Here is a 19,387-nt window from a genome sequence, read left to right on the forward strand (position 1 = left end):
CCTGGAAGGAGCCAGAGGCATAGAAGTTGAGGGCAGCTGTGACCTTTAGAGCCACTGGTATGGGGTGTACACCCACACAGTTAGGAGATATCTCAGGTCCAAACATCTGACAGATGTAGTTGACTGTCTCGCTTGACACTCAGAGCCTCCTTCTGCACCGCACCTCAGTCATATTGAGGTAGCTGCTTCGCCGCCTGTATACCCTGGCAGCAGGATGGCGGCGTCTTCTGCGGCCCCTTCCACCTTGGACTATCTCTTGGCCCTGCACCCCTTGTGCCTGTCCTGTACTTTCAAAGGTGGCTCCCCTGGAGGCTGAACGTGCACTCCTGGCCTCCGCCTTATTCTAGCCCTCACTTACTCCTCATGGACATGTCAGAACCAATACCCAGGCTAAGGGGAGGCCTCCAGATAGCTGCAGGCCCGATAAAGATTACTGACTGCAAAGTGCTGAACTGAAGGTTCAAAGTCCACAGAAAGCTGCTGGAATTCGTTCTGAGCTGCTGCAGGTCACACAGGCAAGTTTAAAAGACTTTCTCCAATAAATACTTCACAGACCAGATTCACGGCCCCACTGAACCCTCTTATCCCGCCCGTGGATGAGGTTCATAAAAAAAGTCTCTTACCCGCCTGCCCGTTGCGCCCGTGCGTCGACCAGAAGATCGCACAGGCGCCTGAAAATCGCCGTCGATTGACGAATTAAGGGCCCATTTGTTAATGGTGGGCGCACATCGAATTTCAACGAGCACCCGCCCAGTGAAATATGGCGATGACGCGCAGTGAGGTCGGGGCGCACGCCCAGCGTCACCGCGTTTCATTATACGTGTTGACGTGCGGGGCCTGCTCCCCTCACCTCAAACAGAAAATTCTGCCCCTTGAATATTTTTAAGGCAGAGGTGGATAGATTCTTGCTAAGCAAGCGGATGAAAGGTTATCGGGGTACGTGGGAATGTGGAGTTGAGGTTGCAATCAGATCAGCCAGACTGGAAGGGCTGAGTGGCCTATTCCTGCTCCTGATTCCCATGTTCATACGTATATGAGATCATGGGTCATTAAAGAAAATGTTTATTTTAATTCCTTTGAACACGTTTGTTAATAAAATACCATATGGTAGATGAGTGGTAGGGGAAGGCTATTTGACTGGCCCAGGTGGTGGATTGAGTGGTTATGTGATGAAACCTCCAGGAATACTCCCAACCAAAGTTGGCAGCCCAAACGCCCACAAGATGTTAAACCCTGGTCAATGATGCAAACGCGATCGAGCTGGCCAACGCATGACCTCATCGAGCCGCCGTAGATTGATGTGCGGGTGGGGGGTGGGGAGGGGGGAAGGGAGCTCGGTTGCTCAGGCCGGGGCGGCCATTGGCTGAGGGAGCGAGAGAGGGCGGAGGAGGAAGAAGAAGGAGGAGGAGGAGGAGGAGGAGGCGGCTCTACCAACACACGGCAACAGTCTGGGCGCCGGCATCGAGGCAACGGCGGAGGGAGCGAGCGAACGAACGAACGAACGAACGAACGAGGACTTACCGGAGCGTCCGAGAGCAGCATGGCCGCCCCCGAGCCCGTCTCCTAGCAACGCCGTGACCCCTCAGTGACCCCCAGTCCACCCCTCCCAACCCCCAGTCCACCAGCTTAGTATTGTGTTCACAGAGCAGGGCTTTGGTACCATTGCAGCATTCAGACCAATATTTTCTTTGAAATAATTCTATTATATATATATATATATATAGATATTTATGTATTTAAATAGATAATATATTTGCAGCTATGCAGCCTGCTTTGGGCACTTTTCCTACCTGGGAGGCTGCTGGAGCAGCAGAGAGTGGGGGAGAGAGGAGGAACTCTGCTGGGAGCCCCACTACCACCACCAGCCCTGTCACCTGCACCAGCAGCTCCCCTCTCAGTGCCAGCAGCCCCCTCCCCGAGCCAGAGGCCAACCCCACAGCAGAGCTCAGGGCCAGACCCAAGCCCCCTCAGACCTTCGACCTCCTGAGCCTGGTGGTGGCTTTCAAGAGACTGGAGCTCTTTGCAGAGCCGCTGTACGACTTCTGGGAGATGGTGAAGTATTTAATCAGGTGTGGTGTTTATATTTTTAACGATCTTTTTCCTGTTTCAAATTTGTCACCTGATGGTCTGTAGATTTGTTTTGTTACTTTCTGTATGATGGCTTTTCTTTATTCAAGGGCACAGTTTCTTATTCTCTTGTGTTGGGGGGGCTGGTGCTGGTGCTGGATTAGGTTAAAGAGCCAGGAATGAACATGAGTTGTTTGATGAAGGTGATATTTTTCATCATACAGCATTGTGTTTTGAAGCAAATTTTGTTAGCCAACAGAAAATAGTTTGTCGAGCAACTTGAGCCCAGTTAAACTTTCAGCTAGTTTTGTGGAATGTACTTGACTGTTAACAGGGTTGGCTTAGGAATTGTAAATCTGATGACTATCATCACAAGAATCAAATTGAGAAGTGTTTTGTTTTTATTGTAGTATTGTAGTTTATTGCAAAATAAGACACATAGCTTGTTGGCTGATAATACCTTTTTAACATCTTTCAGTTATGTGCTATATGTACCTACAGCTTCTGTATCACTCATCTCTATGGATTCTTTACATTGGTCTCTCCAGCACGCCACTTTATTTTTTGATTTGCTCAAGGCTTATAGAGTATAAGAGGTAACTGGAAGTGCATTTGATGTAGAAGCTCTTCTTTTTTGAGAAGAAAAGGGTCATCAACAACTGAAACTAGTTGGCAGGAAAGAAAGAACAAGTTACATAATTACTCAGGATGCCCAAATTGTTTTACAGCCAATGACGTACTTAAGAATTAAATTCACTGTGGCGATGCTGAAGTCAATTTAGGCATAGTGAGGTTCCACAAATATTAATAGACTAATGACCGGATAATTTGGTTTCTGTGATGTTGACTGCGGGATTAATATTGGTCCAGGACACCAAAGGGGATGCCCCTGTTCTTCTTTGAAGAGTGCCGTGGCATCTTCTACATCCACCTGAGAGGGCAGATGGAGCCTCAGTTTAACACCATCTCGAAAAGATGGCACCTCAGACAGTGCAACATTCCTTCAGTATTACACTGGAGTCCCAGCCCTGGATTTTGTGTTCCAAGTCTCTGGAGTGAGACTTGACCATGTGCATGGCCACCTGCATTGCAGGTGCCATCCACTGAGCTCGGGCAGGCACCCAAATGCTTGATGCATTTACATGACATCTGAGTGCTAATGGATGTAATGGGCACTGGTAGGTTTGGTATTTTAGAAGGCTGCATGAAATGGGCTAAAGGTTCTCTTGTTGAGAGTCAGAGTAGCCTTGCATGTTTTAATTTCACTGTTGTGTACAACTGACTGGTGAAATAGGTCGCAGAATGATTGATGCTATTGTTCTGTATACTGCAAGCAGTGTTTAAAAATAAAGGTTAATGTTCATCTTCATGAGTATAGGGCTTCTAAGTAACCTCTGGGTTCTGCTGGTCTGTATATCCCACACCAGCTCTACTAGTTTATGATGTCAGAATTGCATGATTAAATTTGTAAGCCAGTTGTCCTTGTCCTGGAATGGTAAGAGGATTTGGATCCTGAAATAGTAAGAGGATTTAGCTGCTGAGAGTGCGAGGTGGTGCTTTGTGAGGTGTTTGAACCAAATGTACTAGCACATGTGCAGCCTGGTCATCACTGTGCGTTCCAGGCGTGAGTTCCAGAGGTGTAGAGTGTACCAGGGGCGCAGCAAGTGTGGGAAGCAATTTAGGTTGTTTTGAAGATGTTCGTTCATTTAGCATGTTTCACATGCAAAGTCACCAGAGACTGCAGAAGGACAGTGGACAATAAATTATGTCAATTGTCATCAAACCTCATTTGTTTAAATTGGCTGTTTCAAGAAATGTGGGTCACCCCTGTTCCAATAAGAGCCTCAATTATGGTATATTTCATACTGGTGATTTAATTGCAGGATGATAGTACAGTGTTGGAAAAAGAGTTTCTCCACAGCTGGGGAATTTAGAGCACATGGTCACAGCCATAGGAAGAGGTCGGCCCTTTAGGACAGGTGAGGAGAAATTTCTTCACTCAGATGGTTGTGAATCTTTGAAAATCTCTGCCCCAGAGAGCTGTGGTTGCTCAGTCATTGAGAATGTTCAACACTTGAAATTGACAGATTTTGGGATCTCAAGGGAATTAGGGGATATGGGAGTACAGTGGAAGGTGGAATTGAGATAGAAAATCAGCCTTGATCTTGTTGAATGGTGGAGCAGGCTTGAGAGGACAAGTGGCGCATTCCTCCTATTTCTTATTGTCTTGTTCTGAAATTTATAGTTAATTCAATGTTTACAAATAATTCAGTATTCTTGTTAGAATCCACAAAGAAATTTACTGAAGTGAATTGTGCAACTTGGAATGTAACTTGTGATTGTCCAGTGAAGGCTAATTAGGGAGTTTTTCCGAAGCACTTCCATAGCTCAGTTTATAATCATCTTTGGTTCTTGCAGTTTGCTGCTTGCTTTCCAAAACTGAACATGAAGGTTCTCTCCCTTGTCAGCTGTGTGCTGTCAGTCACACTGGTAAAGTTCGGTCTGTTCCACAGTAGCCTGGGCAAGTGCAGGAATGGAACTGGTTTGTTACTATTCCTCCCCTTCCCTTTACAAGCCTTCAGAAAAAAACTCCTTCACAAAGCAACCAATTTGTGAGTGAGACTCCATAGCAATGTTGCCTCTAACTTTCCTGTCCTAACTCACCAAGCCCTGTTCACCTAACACCTCTCTGCTCGCTGACCTATGTTGGCTTCCGTCAAGCAACGTCTTGATTTTATAATTCTCATCTTTGTTTGCAAATCCTTCCCTCACTCTGTAATCTCCTGCAGCCTCACAAGCCTCCAGTATCAGTGCTTATCTAATCCTGGTCTCTTGAGCATCCCCAATTTTAATCATCCCAACATTGGTGCCATGCTTGCAATTTCCTAAGCTCTGCAATACCCTCCATATACATCTCCACCCTTCTAGCTTGCTTCCTTCCTTTAAGGCACCGCTTAAACCTACCCCTTTGACCAAGGTTTTGGTCATCTGACCTAATATTGCCGTTTGTAACTTGCTGTCTAATATTGTTTTATAATGCCCCGAATGCACCCATGAAGGGCCTTGGGATGTTTTATTACATTAAAGGTGCTACAGAAATAAAAGTTATTGTAGACTGTTTGCCGTCTGTGGCTGACTAGTTGCACTATGTAGCTGCACAAGCGTGCATCTGAAAGGGCTTGTTGTTTGTGTGCGGCCTGCCTGTTTGTTCCTTATATGGTGCGTTCCTGATTCATGCCTGCACAGCTTAGAGGGAACATTGTACTTCTTGGTTCACAGCGTGGTGACCATGGCTTATGAATGCTTCATTAGAGGGAGCAGCAAGGGAGGGAGATATTAAGGGCATTGGACATAGAGGCAAGGCAGTGTTCCAAAATCCTGGTGTTTAATTTTGTTGATATCTGTACAGGGCATCTGTAAATGTGTTCCTGGCCTGGCACTAAATGCCATTAATTCCAGGCTAGTCAGGTTGTGTGTACTCGAGTGTCGCTGACAGGGACATCTGCTGTTGACTGTACCTTTTGAATGACTTTTTTCAGCGAGGAGCAATTTTTTTCTACTTAGTGAACGATAGGCCCATTCTTGCAAGTGGACAGTAATGAACAGAGAAAGGTTTCACATTGCTAGGCCAAGTGTTTGTGTACTACCTTGGCTTAGTTGGTCAGAAGGCCATGATTTTTGAGACAATGCTCCTGTGCGACACAGCGGCAGAGCTTTAGTGTTGACCTCTGGGCGAAACCTAGAACCAGTGTCTCATCTACCTGCGATGCCTCATTTGTAGGGGGTGGTGGAGTGTGTCAGTTTCACTTCTGACTTCTGAGCAGTTCAAATCGCTCCTACTCCCTGGGTTCTAGACCTTGGACTTATTTGGGAGTTGTGACAGAGTGCAGCAGACAACTGGTTTTGGTGCAAGAAAATTTATTGAAGTCACAAATGAGTTTATAACATTAGGATTACACTGAGATTATACAGATTTACAAAGTACACTTAGTTAAGAATGGGGAACACACGGCATAACGAGGGAAAGTCATGCTACTAATCCCCTTACCCTTGTCCCACCCCCCAAAACCTAACTAAATTGAACTAGGAGAGGTCAGGGATCATGCTCACCAACCCAGGGTTCCTTGACAGTTCAAAATCCAGTCAGGTAAGCCGGTTGCAGTTTTGGGGTACGCTCTTTGTGTCCTCTGGGGCCTGCCGTCCCCACGTGGCCCTGGTCTGTGGAATCTGAGAGGGTTCTTCAGTTGAGTAGAGGAGGCGGTTGTGGGTGGTCGATCTTCTTGGAGGGCTGTGGTTGTGGCCTTGTCTTCGGTTGAGCCTGCCACCCTGTGCCCCTTGCCGTGATGTTGCCTGCGGGCCTGCAAACTTCCAGATCTTCTTGCTTAAACTCTGTTTCAACCGTTTCAAAACTGCCCACCCCCTCCTGCTAGCTGGTTTCTCTCTCCCTCCTTCGTAACTGACTAGCCAGTTATACTGTCTTTCGAATTTCTTATCGGAGTCCAAATCAAGGTTAGTTCTTTGTTAGATTTTGGTGGGCTTCCCCCGGTGATTGTTGTCTCGTTGTTTTTAATAGGCTTGCATGATGTTTATCATTGTCTTCCTGCCCCTGTAACTAGTTTTGAACTGAAAGCCATTGTATGTGTGGAGTATTGATGGGTTTGCATAATCGCATTGATTGTGCCTTCCTGCCTTAGTAGCTAGTGGCGAATATTTATGCAAGATTTTAATGGGCTTTAGTTTCGTGTAACATGAAATCTTTCTCTGGTTTGATTGTTTTAAAGGGAAGAATGCGTATTCTTGTCTCCTCTCGCATGGTTTCAAGTGAAAAAAAACACACTGCACTCAAGAAGCCCGGGCATGCCCAGTTCCAGGCCTTCATGGGCCGAGCCTCCTGTCTGCAGGGTTTTACACTTAACTGAGCAGTTTAAAAGTCCAAAAGTCATATCCTTGTTGATGATATGAAAAATGTGGGAATTTTAAAAACCCTTCACACTCGCTTGCTTAAATGGACATTGAAGATCCCGCATTACTATTCACAGAAGAATGTGACATTCCTCTGGTGTTGTAGCCAACATTCTTCCTTAGGAACATAAGAAATAGGAGCTGGAGTATACCTTTTGGTCCCTTGAAGCTGCTGTGCCATTCAACTGGATCGTGGCTGATCATCTACCTCAACACTATTTTCCCGCACTATCCCCATATTCCTTGCTGTCTTTTAATATCTAGAAAACTATCGATCTTGTCTTGAACATACTCAATGATTGAGCCTCCACAGCCTGGGGTTATGAATTGTATTATTGAAATGCAAGTCTTTCATTTTCCTTTATATCCAATAGAAGCAGATTCTCTTTTTTAACGTACAAATTCCCATGCAATCAATATTCATGTACTGAGGCATTCCTTTATCTCTTTTTATATAGGCTGTTAACAGCTGGCTTCAGTTTAGTGATGAAAGTCCTCTGTTGCACTTGCTTTAAGACCCTATTGTCTTTCCATTGCAACATCCCCATGGGCCATCATTGCTCACTTCTGTTGCTTCAGATTGGGATAGTCAGCAACTGCCCTGGTACACCAAGGGTACTTGGCTTACTCACTGAGTCAGCTGACCATCAGGGGAAGCACACTGCAGCAACTGGTTTAGCAAGGTTTCTGTTGGCGTGGTTGTTCACACTTGCAAATAATTTGTTTGGGTTTTAAATTCCAGGAGCGAGAAGTTTTAAACATTAGGAAGTTAGAAGGGAAATTGGGCAGATTTATTTTACTCAAAGGCAAGTTGTGAAATAAGTTAGCTGGGCGTGTTATTCAATTGGATAGTAGCAATGGGCGCAGAAGGATTGAGGGAGCATAGAAGCAGGAGTAGGCCATTTAGCCCTTCAGGACTGTTCTGTTTAACTAGATCATGGTTGATCTTCCCCTTACACCATCCTGTAACTTTGAATACTCTTGCCAAACAAAAACCTTATCTACTTTGTGGGGTGAATCTGCTGTTCCTTTCTGGATGGATGAGTTAAGATGGGCTAATAATCTCCTTTTATCTATATCTACCTTGTTTAAAAGTCGTTTCTAGGAATCGCTTGATAGTATTTTCACACTTGACCACTTTTCTTTAAATATAACAGAATCTCAGAATTTTAACGAAGGAGGCCATTTGGCCCATCGTATCTGCACTGGCTCTCCAAATGGCATTATCACCTAATGCCATTGCCCTGCCTTTTCCCCGTATCCCTGCGCATTGTTTCTATTTAAATAATCATCTAATGTCCTCTTGAATGCCTCAATTGAACCTGCCTCCACCACACTTCCAGGCAGTGCATTCCAGACCCAAAACACTCGTGTGAAAAAGTTTTTTCTCATGTCACACTTGCTTCTTTTGCAAATAACTTTAAATCTGTGATCTCTTGTTCTTGATCTTTTTACGAGCGGGATAAGCTTCTCCTTATCTACTCTGCCCAGCCCCCTCATGATTTTGAATGTGTCTCAAATCTCCTCTTAGCCGCCTTCTCTCCAAGGAACCTCTCCAATCTGTCTTTTGAAGTTTCTCATTCCTAGAACCATTCTTATAAACCTTTTCTGCCCTCTTTCCAATGTGTTCACATCGTTCCTATAATGTGGCACCTACAGCTGTACACAATACTCCAGCTGAGGTCTAACAAGTGTCTTATATAAATTCAGCATAACCTCCTTGCTCTTGTACTCTATGCTCCTATTAATAAAGCCCAGGATACTATATGCTTTATTAACTGTTCTCTCCACCTGTCCTGCCACCTTCAATGATCTATGCATATATTCACCCAAGTCTTTCTGCTTCTGCACCCCCTTCAAAATTTCACCCCTTATTTTATATTGTCTGTCCATGTTCTTCCTACCAAATGCATCAGCTCACACTTCTCCGTATTGAATTTCATCTGCCACCTATCTGCCCACTCCACCAACTTATCTATGTCGCATTGACTAGACTAGGTTGGCAGTGGGACCCTAAGGCAGAGCTACTGGGAAGTTCCCCAGTTTATCTCAGCCATTGCCCCATTATCCCTTAATACCTTTGGTTAACAAAAATTGATCAATCTCTGATTTAAAATTAACAATTGACTTAGCATGAACTGGTGTTTGCAGAAGAGTACCAAACTTTTGCCACCTTTTGCATGTAAATGTTTCAAAACTTTACTCTCGAAAGATTTAGCTCTAATTTTTTTAGACTATGTCTCCGACCAGTGTTAATAGTTTCTCTCTATCAGCTCTCCTTAATATCTTGAAACCTTTAGTCAAGTCAAGGGGCGTGATTATTCCTGTTTATGAAGAGCCTGAAGCCCTCTGGATTTATAAATTAAACTTTTGGTAGGGAAATTCTGGTGTGTGTATAAATAATTTGGGACATTGGGTACATTGCTTGTTCAGTTTTAAAAAAATGCATATAAATGAATAATAACAATGAAAGAGAATGACCCTATCACAGAGATCTAACTTTAGTTAAATATGTATTAAAAACTACTCCAGTAATTAAAATAATCAGTCAGTGAGCCCCACTGAATGCATATCCTCATCCATACGTCAAACTCCAGTTAAAAGTCCTTTATTGAGAAAGGCACAAATGAGTTCAGGACCTAATTTTCTTCTGCATCTGTTGGATTGTAGCCTTTTCCCTGAATGCAGTCAGCTGCAATACTGAGACGTGGTAATTCCCCTTGTTCGTGACACTCTTTACTTTCATCAAAATTCTTTGAGCAGATTTAATCAAGAAAGATTTGCTCTTCAAATACCCTGGTTCAATAATGAACCTTAAAGAGCCTGTTTTCCTAAGACAACAATGTCAGGCGATACATCTGAAAAAGATAGCACTCTCAGCTGCAGCCATAGAGAAGAGTTTCACAATTGTACAATCTACTCAGAAGGATTTTAATTCTGAGGTAGTATAATAATGTATGTCCTTTGACCACCACATCTGTACACTGTTCCCTTTAATTCAACCTATCATCTGCTTAGATACCTAGGTATTTGTAGTTAGTAACTACTTCAATGCCCACATCTTGAATCTTCACAGGAACAATGTCATTAACTGGCTTTATCCTAAAGTCCATAATTAGTTATTTTCTGTTGATTTCGTTCCGTTTAAGAGAATTGTTATCTCATCATTTTACCAACTTCTCCATGAAGTTCCTATAGTTTATGTCGTTATTCTTCATGATACTCACAAGTACCCTATCATCAACATATACTTGAGGATCGTTACATTGTTGTGCTCTCTGATCAACAATCATTCATATAGAGGATGAAAAGTAAATGTGACAGCACATAACCCTGAGGAGATCCAGTATTCGTTAACTTGGGCTCTGAGTAAATCCCAGAGATTAACACCAATTGGGTCCTGTTGTGAAGGAAATCAATGATCCAGAGTATGAGAGTAGGATTGACATCAAGGTTTTTCAATTTTTCAGTAAGCTTGAATGGTTTCATGGTATTAAAATCTGAAGAGAAATCAACAAAGAGCATTGTTGCCTAATCTATCTGTGTGTTGTTGGATTAGATGGACCAAGGTCAGAACAGCATCGTCCACTGATTTATGAGATTGATAGGCAGACTATAACTGATCAAATGTGGAATAAGAGGATCTAAAAGCCGCTTTGACGCAATGTGCTTGAAATAATGCCTTTTTAGGGAAGGAAATCTGCCATCCTTTCCTGGTCTGGCCTACGTGTGACTCCAGACTCACAGCAATGTGGTTGACTTTTAACTGCCCTCTAACAAGCCACTGAGTTCAAGGGTAATTAGGGATTTGTAATAAATGCTGGCCTTGTCAGTGACGCCCACATCCCATGAAAGAATAAATTTTAAAAAAATACTTCATGACTATCGATGCAAGAACAACTGTTCGATAATTATTCAGCTCAGCTGGCCGCGACTTCTTAACAACCAGGGTGATGATGGCTGATTTCCAGCAGCACGCATGTCAAAGCATTTCTGAAAGACCAGAGAGAGAGTTAATTGCCAAATGATGAGCACATTCATTAAGAATTTTTCCGCTGATCAGATCTGGGCCGCATGCTTTCCGTGGGTTCACAGGTTTGAATTGCTTCTCTACCTCCCATTTGTTGGTATTAACACAAAGCCTTTCTAGTTCACTAAGTGAAGCCTGCTGCAGAATTCCCACACCATACAGCTTGCACCTCCAATTTCAAAGGGTTTGTCCATTGTTGGCCTTCCAGTGAGAGTGCCAGTTGTTTCAGAATTGCCAGTAAATTTGTTTAAAAGCAAAAAACTTGCGGATGCTGGAAACCCGAAACAAAAACAAAAATACCTGGAAAAACTCAGCAGGTCTGACAGCATCTGCGGAGAGGAACACAGTTAATGTTTCGAGTCTGTATGATTCTTCACCAGAATGGTGAAGTTCTGGTGAAGAGTCATACGGACTGGAAACGATAACTGTATTCCTCTCCGCAGGTGCTGTCAGACCTGCTCAGTTTTCCACTCGACTTGAATTGGTTTCATACTGCCTGAAACTCATTTGTTTTAGCCCTTTAAAGCGTTGAAGTTAAACTTACAGAATGTAAGTCCAGTGTCATAGTCCAAGCTAACTTCAAAGAGGTCTGATTCTGCACCTTCCAAAAATCCAACTGTGCTTTGTGGGTTAGATTGGACCTGACTCCATATTTCAACTACATTTATACTATAATTACAGAATCATACAGCATGGAAAGAGACCATTTGACCCATCATGCCTGTGCTGGCTCTTTGAAAGAGCTATCCAATTAGTTCCACTGCCCTGTTCTTTCCCCAATAGCCCTGCAATTTTTTCCTTTTCAATTAGTTATTCAATCCCTTTTTTGGAAGTTACAATTGAATGTGCTTCCACCACCCTTTCAGGCAGCACATTCCAAGTCATCATAACTTGCTGCATAATTAGAAATCTCTTCATCTACCCTTTACTATTTTCCACTGGTGCTGCAGTTATGCTGTGGATGCACCTTTAAAGAAAATAAAATGATGAGTTTTATTGGTATAACCTGATCCAGCACCTTTAGGAATACTGGAATGATGGACAAGATAATGAACCTATTGTATTCGATGTTCCTTCCCTATCAGTTTAATCTGAAATATCAATAAATGGTAGTGTGAGTAAATTATATCCAGATGTATCATTAATAAATACATTTCTTTTTTATGAGAAGCAAGAGGTCAATTTTAATGTTCAAATGTAATGGCTATAAATACTTTTTCCCTCTCCTGGTTTTTCTCCAAATTTATAATAATTTTGCATTTATGATATTTTATGACATTATTTAAATTTTGAGGGCCTATATTGCGTAGGAAAATCAGAATGCAATTCAACTGCCTTGACCAGAACAAGGCACTGGGTAATTCTATTTTTTGTGCAATTTGATAGTTTATTTGATGAACAAAGTCTTCTTAGTCGAGAGTGAGATAGCTGCCGTTAAATTTTCTCCTGTCTCCCAGCCAGATATCCCCATCAATGCAGTTTTTAATGTGCAGTCAAAGGATAATGAACTGAGATCCTGACTGACCCCACATCTCCTTGGAGCAGAGAAGGTTAAGGAAAGTTTTAAGGAAGGTGTTCAAAATTATGAGGGGATTTGGTTGAGTAGATAGGGAGAAACTGATTCCAGTGACAGGACAGCTGATAGCCAGAGGACACTGGTTTAAAGTAATTGGTGAAAGAACTAGTGAGGGAGATAAGGATTTTTATTTTATACAGCGAGTAGCTATGATCTGCAATGCACTGCATGAAAAGATGGTGGAAGCAGATTCAATAATGAGTTTCAAAAAGAATTTGGATGTATGCTTGAAAAAGAGAAATTTTCAGAGCTATGGGCAAGAGCAGGGGAATGGGACCAATCAGACAGTCACTACAGCATGCTGTTACAGCCACAATGGGCCAAATAGCCTCTTCCTGCCCTGTTTGTATCTATGATTTGATAGGCTATGTTTCCAGCTTTGCTTCAATTAAACTGTAGCTGCCAGTCTTGGGCAGGTAGCTGCAGTCAATATGTACCCTGAAGTTGGCATATTGTTAAGGACCTTACTAATTCGGGCAAAGGGATGCTGCCAGATTTCTTAATCAAGCTTACTGTTTTGCAGGTGGAAAGCACCCAAATGCTCCATGTTGTGCTGTGTCACACTCAACGTGTTATTCCTGACACTCAGTGAAGGTAAGAAGTGAATTGTTAAATTAATTTTTTTTTTCTTTCCTGGGATATGGGTGTCGCTGCCAAGGCCAGCATTTGTTGCCCATCCCTAATTGCTCTTGAACTGAGTGGCTTGCTAGGCCATTTCAGAGAGCAGTTAAGAGTCAACCATATTGATCTGGGCCTGAAGTCATATGTAGGCCAGACCAGGTGAGGATGGCAGATTTCCTTCAGATGGATTTTACAACAATTGCCTGGTTTCAACTGGTTTTACGGTCACCAGTACTGAGACTAGTTTTTATAATTCCAGAATTTTATCAATTGAATTTAAATTCCACCAGCTTCCGCAGTGGGATTGGAACCCATGTCCCTAGAGCATTAGCTGGACCTCTCCATTACTAGTCCAGTGATGTTACCACTACCCCACTGTCTCCTCTAAAGTGGTCCCCATTATGGAGAGTGATTGGTGACTGACCTTTTACCTATTAGACTTGTGTCATAATCCTGCCCGGATTAATTGGACCTGTGTCTCCTGCACTGGCTGTAAGGTTCCAATGTGGAATAAATTTAGATAAACTCAGTCCAGTTTCATGTAGGCATGAAAGGGTATTAACTTGGCACTAAATTGGTAATCTCATAATCAGAATCTTACAGCAAAGAAGGAGATCATTCGGCCCATCGTGTTGAAGGGGTCTTCCATTTAAGATGGAGATGAGGAATCTCTTCTCTCAGAGGGTCATTAATCTTTGCAATTCTCTACCCCAGAGAGCAGTAGAGACTGAGTCATTTGAGAATATTCAAGGCTGAGTTAGACAGATTTTCGATCTACAAGGGAGTCAAGGGTTATGGGAGGCAGATAGGAAAGTGGACTTGAGACTGCGATCAGATCAGCCGTGATCTTATTTAATGGAAGAGCAGGCTCGAGGGGCCAAATGGCCTATGCCTGCTCCTGTTTTTTATGTTCTTAATATGTTGTTTACTGCTTGTGTTGGTTAAGACCCCAGCCTGTTCTCGGGAATTAAAAACATTGCAGTGGTGCAATTTGGGGATGCTATCCTGATGCAAAGGTGCATGACATCTACTGCTGTAGCTTTGACAGAAGGTTGATCGAAATCCTAGAGCAGTCTCCTAAATGGCTGCCTCTGGACTTTCTCCAAAGATCATGGCGGGAGTTTGGGAGAATGGCGATAGAAATTCTACTCATTTATTAGGACCCCGTGTATGTAACCTGTGCTCCACCTGATCTGGTAATGCTTGTATGGAGCACAAGAGGAAGCTTAAGCTCCTCATCTAACCCATCTTGCAGGACTTGATGCTGACGCAGGCTACATGAAAACGCTTCTCTCCCCAGCAGTGAATGTCCTTCCGTTTGAGTGCAAAGTTCATATGCGGTTTTTTTTTTCTTTGGAAGCTTGTACTTAGTGGTCACTTATTGTCTTGTTTTCTCTGCAGCTGGCTGGTTCATCCTGTTTGCAGTATTTATCTCTACCCCTGCTTTACTGGGGTATTTGCAGGATTGCTGCCAGGAGCAGCTCACTGAGCAGGCCCTTGTGAGACGGAAAAGTCACAGTGTCCGGAGAGAGGATCTTCAGAAGGTCAAAATCACCAGACAGGAAGCTCTGGTAGAAATCAAAACTTTGTGAGTTTATCTCAGTTTGGTGATAGTGCATTGCAGTGATGTATTTATATTGTACCTCAGGATGTCCCAAAGCACTTTATAGCCAATAATGTACTTTTGGAAAGGTAGTCACTGTTGTAGTGCAGGAAAATATAGGGAAGGGCAGCACAGGGGTATGTTTCTAGGCTAGTAATCTGGATAATAATCCCACCATGGGAACTGAGAATTTGAACTCAATTAATTAAATAAATCTGAAATAAAAAGCTATTAAATTTATCAGATTGTCATAGACGCCCATCTGATCCATTAATGTGCTTTAGGGAAGAAAACCTGCCATCCTTACCTGGCCGGTGCCTATGTCTGATACCATGTCCACAACAATGTGGTTGATTCTCAACTTGTCTCTGAAACGGCCTAACAAGCCACTCAGTTGCATTCAAGAAAGCGGCTCACCACCACCACCTTCTCAGGGGCAATTAAGGACAGACGATAAATGCTGGCCTTGCCAGTGACATGCCAAACCTCATGAATGAATAATAAAGAAAGATGTGGCTGCTAATACACACACACAGCAAGGTCCCACAGCAACAAGACAATGATCAGGTCATCTGGTTTAGCGATGCTGGTTGTAGGATGAATATTGGTGAGGGCAATGGAGAGAGCTCCCCTGCTTTTTGAAATACCGCCTTTTGCATCCTTTTTACATCTTTCACTTCCACCTGAGAGGGCAGTTTGATGGCACCTCTGACAGCGCAGCACTCCTGCAGTACTGCCCTGGGAGTGTAATGAGCCCGAATTTTGTGCTCAAATTTCTGCAAATGGGGCTTGAACCCACACCTTTTGACTCAGAGATGTGAGTGCTATCCACTGGGTCAAGGCTGACACAGTAATCTCTTTCCCCTCATTACAGTTGAGGCATTCAAACCGTATACCATGGGTCAAAAGCTATGGCGTTTTTGTGGTTGTGTTTTTCTTTTACTTTGTTGTTTTGAAAAGGGTTATTCTTGGGGCTGCTGCGTCTTTGGTGAATAAGTTACACGTAAAAACACCGAAATTCTGTTAGGATCCAAAGTTTGAAGTATATGCAAATTAATGAGAATATTGACTGTAACCTCCTTAAATGGCTTGAGAGGCTTCTAAGTATATGCCCTGGCACCAACAAAGGTCAAATAGATGACACTTGTTCGCTTTTAGAGGATTTTTGTGTCATAAGAGCAGCAGTTTTTGAATATACACCCTTTTTTAATCCACCACGTACTTGTTAAAATTTAAATTAGAGTTTTACACAAGAGTTTGTATTACCCAGCACTTGGATTTAAGCAACATCAGTGGGATTTTAATGCCAAAATCAATTAAATTATCAGATTACTTTACATTAAGAGGATCACAGGATATTGGTACTTGTACTGTGAGCACAAAGATTGCCGTCAGACTGTAGTAAACTGGTCATGTTGCATCCTGATTTCAGCTGGTTGAGGAAATGGGTGTTCAATGATCTTTAGCTCCAAACTCCTCCCAACCATTTCCCCTCAACACAATGTCATGCTATCAAATTCTCAAAAGCTATTGCAGGGAGGAAAGGTCGCTCTTTTTGGTTTATTGTATCTTTTGTTTTCAAACCGTCTGAACAACAGAGTGCTTGCTTTGCCTGTTTCAGCCTTTTCCTATCCCACGTTTCTTCCCACGCTATTGATCCTGTCATTCTGTTGTTCTGTCATGGAAGTGGCAGATTTATGTATAGCCAACATGAAAGCAGAAACTTTTTTTTATTCATTCATGGGATGCGGGCGTCTCTGGGTAGGCCAGCGTTTTTTTGCCCATCCCTAATTTCCCTTAAGAAGTTGGTGGTGAGCTGCCTTCTTGAACCGCTGTAGTCCCTGTGGTGTAAGTACACCCACAGTGCTGTTAGGGAGATAATTCCAGGAATTTGACCAAGCAACAGTGAAGGAATGGTGATATATTTCCAAGCCAGGATGGTGAGTGGCTTTGAGGGGAACTTCCAGGTGGTGGTGTTCCCATGTGTCTGCTGCTCTTGTCCTTCTAGATGGTAGCAGTTGTGGGTTTGGAAGGTGCTTTCTAAGGAGCTTTGGTGAATTCCTGCAGTGCATCTTGCAGCTGGTACACACTGCTGCCACTATGTGTTGATGGTGGAGGGAGTGAATGTTTGTGGATGGGGTGCCAATCAAGTAGGCTACTTCATCCTGGATGGTGTCAAGCTTCCTGAGTGTTGTTGGAGCTGCCCTCACCCAGGCAAGTGGAGAGTATTCCATCACACTCTGACTTGTGCCTTGTAGATGGTGGACAGGCTTTGGGGAGTCAGGAGGTGAGTTACTCACCGCAGGATTCCTAGCCTCAGATCTGCTCTTGTAACCACAGTATTTATATGGATAGTCCAGTTTTGTTTCTGGTCAATGGTAACCCCCCAGGATGTTGAAAGTGGGGGATGCAGTGATGGTAATGCCATTGAGTGTCAAGGGGTATTTGTTAGATTCTCTCTTGTAGGAGATTGTCATTGCCTGTCACTTGTGTGGTACAAATTTTACTTGCCACTTGTCAGCCCAAACCTGGATATTGTCCAGGTCTTGGTTCGTTTGCACATGGGCTGCTTCAGTATCTGAGGAGTCACAAATGGTGCTGAACATTATGTAATCATCAGCGAACATCCCCATTTCTGATTCCCCACTTCTGACCTTATGATGGAAGGAAGGTCAATGATGAAGCAGCTGAAGATGTTTGGGCTGAGGACACTACCTTGAGGAACTCCTGCAGTGATGTCCTGGAGCTGAGCTGATCGCCAACAATCACGACCATCTTCCTTTGTGCTAGGTATGACTCCAACCAGCGGAGAGTTTTCCCCCTGATTCCCATTGATTCCAGTTTTGCTAGGGCTCCTTGATGCAACACTGTGTCAAATGCTGCCTAGATGTCAAGGGCCGTTACTGTCACCTCTTTAAACTCCTGCAGTAAAGATTGACTTGGGATATTTACTACATCAGTGGCACTGTATGAATACAACTTGTTGCGTACATAACAATATTGCAAAGTAATTTGTTGTACTAAAATTGTGACCCCCTTTTCCAAAGCCTCAATCATTCCCAGTTTAAAGCATCTTTGTTATCTGTATAAGCTAAAAGAGCTGGGACTCTACATTTAAGAGAAGCACAGACAGATGGAGTAGAATATATCTATTGTGAAGATATCACAGTTTTGTGCGGGACGGTTCAGAGAGTCTTTTCCTGGTCTGTCATTATTTGTACAAAAATTGAAGAGCTTTGAGATACCAGCTCCAGATTTGACTATTGCAATTCTCTCCTGGACTCCCTCCAGCCTCCACCCTACATAAATTTCAGCTTATCCAGAATTCTGTGGGCTGTATTCTATCACATGCTAAATCCCAGTCACCCATCGCCCCTTTCCTGACAACACTGGCTTCCTGTGCTCCAATGTCTCATTTTAAAACACTCTATTGTTCAAATTGTTTCATTGCTTTCCCTCCTACAGCTACCCTCTTTAACTTGGTTCCTGTAACTCCAGCCTCTTGTACATCCTCCTCTCCCACTATGGGTGGTCATGCCTACAGCTTCCTGGGCTCCTTCTTTAAAACTTCCCTTTTTTCTTCTTTCATATGGCTTTAGGAGGAGAAACTGCTGTCACAGTTTTAATGCCAAGTTCCCTAAATGGTCCAACGCCCTGCTAGAGAGGAAGTGTAACTCCAGGATGTTGCCCTCAAACCTGAGTCAGGGGCAAGATGTTATTGTGTACTCCGTGGTTTGGTCAGGGTTTCTGAAGTTGCATCCTGGCGTGGTTTTGAGGTGCCTCTTGAACATCAGGTGGTCCACATCAGCCATGTCCTGTCCGTGTCCTGTTGAGGGGTGTCCACATGCTCCGGGGGAGATTGAAGCCTGGTTGTTCAGATGTTGGGTCAGAGACGATGTGTTTATTTGGGTGGGCGTTTTCTGCCCAAGCTTTGTTCCAGGTTTCATCAGTGTTGTGGAGTTGGAGATGTTCAATTCTCGTCCAGAGGGGATTTTGTAGAGCCATGTGGTGAGTTGAGGAGTCTTGAAGGTTTATGTGAATGGGGAGGTCCAGGTTGTTGCTGCTGCTGCTGCTAAGAGCTATTTCTTTGCGTGTTCCTGTGTCCCTTTGAATGGAGGGGGGGGGGGTGCAATATATGAGAGGACTGGTAACCACTGAAAAAAAAATTATTCCTTAAACCCTTCTTTCTCCCACTTTCTCTGCTGTACTTGTGATCTTTTTCCTCTCTTTCCCCTGCTTACGCTTACTCTCCCTCCCGCTTGCTTTCTCTCCCCTGCTCACTTAGGCCCACTCTCCCTCCCTCCAGCTCTCTTCCATCCCGTTCTCCCCCTCCTCTCCCTGATGTTTGGTAGGAAGTTCCAGAAATTTGACCCTGTGATGATGACGAAACTGTAATATATGCCCAGGTTTTGGGGGAATGTGGGGTGGGGTTGTGTGACTTGAAGAGGACCTTGTTGCCTGATTTGGAAGTCCTGGTGTTGCTATATGCCTGTTGTCCTTACCCTTCTAAGTGGTGGAAATGTGGAAC

At 43.5% G+C, this 19,387-nt stretch overlaps 1 protein-coding gene across 1 annotated transcript in view; it reads left to right on the top strand.

The window, feature by feature from the left end:
- Window positions 1-1,424: 1,424 nt before the first annotated feature.
- The window catches only part of zfyve27 (zinc finger, FYVE domain containing 27), a 178,086-nt gene continuing 160,123 nt past the window's right edge, over window positions 1,425-19,387 (top strand). The window contains exons 1-3 of the mRNA XM_041209768.1: window positions 1,425-2,069; window positions 13,159-13,229; window positions 14,658-14,844. Coding sequence (XP_041065702.1) covers window positions 1,762-2,069; window positions 13,159-13,229; window positions 14,658-14,844 — 566 coding nt within the window. The 5' untranslated portion in view covers window positions 1,425-1,761. The remainder of the gene's footprint in view (window positions 2,070-13,158; window positions 13,230-14,657; window positions 14,845-19,387) is intronic.

This window comes from Carcharodon carcharias, chromosome 17, assembly GCF_017639515.1.
Source record: "Carcharodon carcharias isolate sCarCar2 chromosome 17, sCarCar2.pri, whole genome shotgun sequence".
Taxonomy (NCBI): domain Eukaryota; kingdom Metazoa; phylum Chordata; class Chondrichthyes; order Lamniformes; family Lamnidae; genus Carcharodon; species Carcharodon carcharias.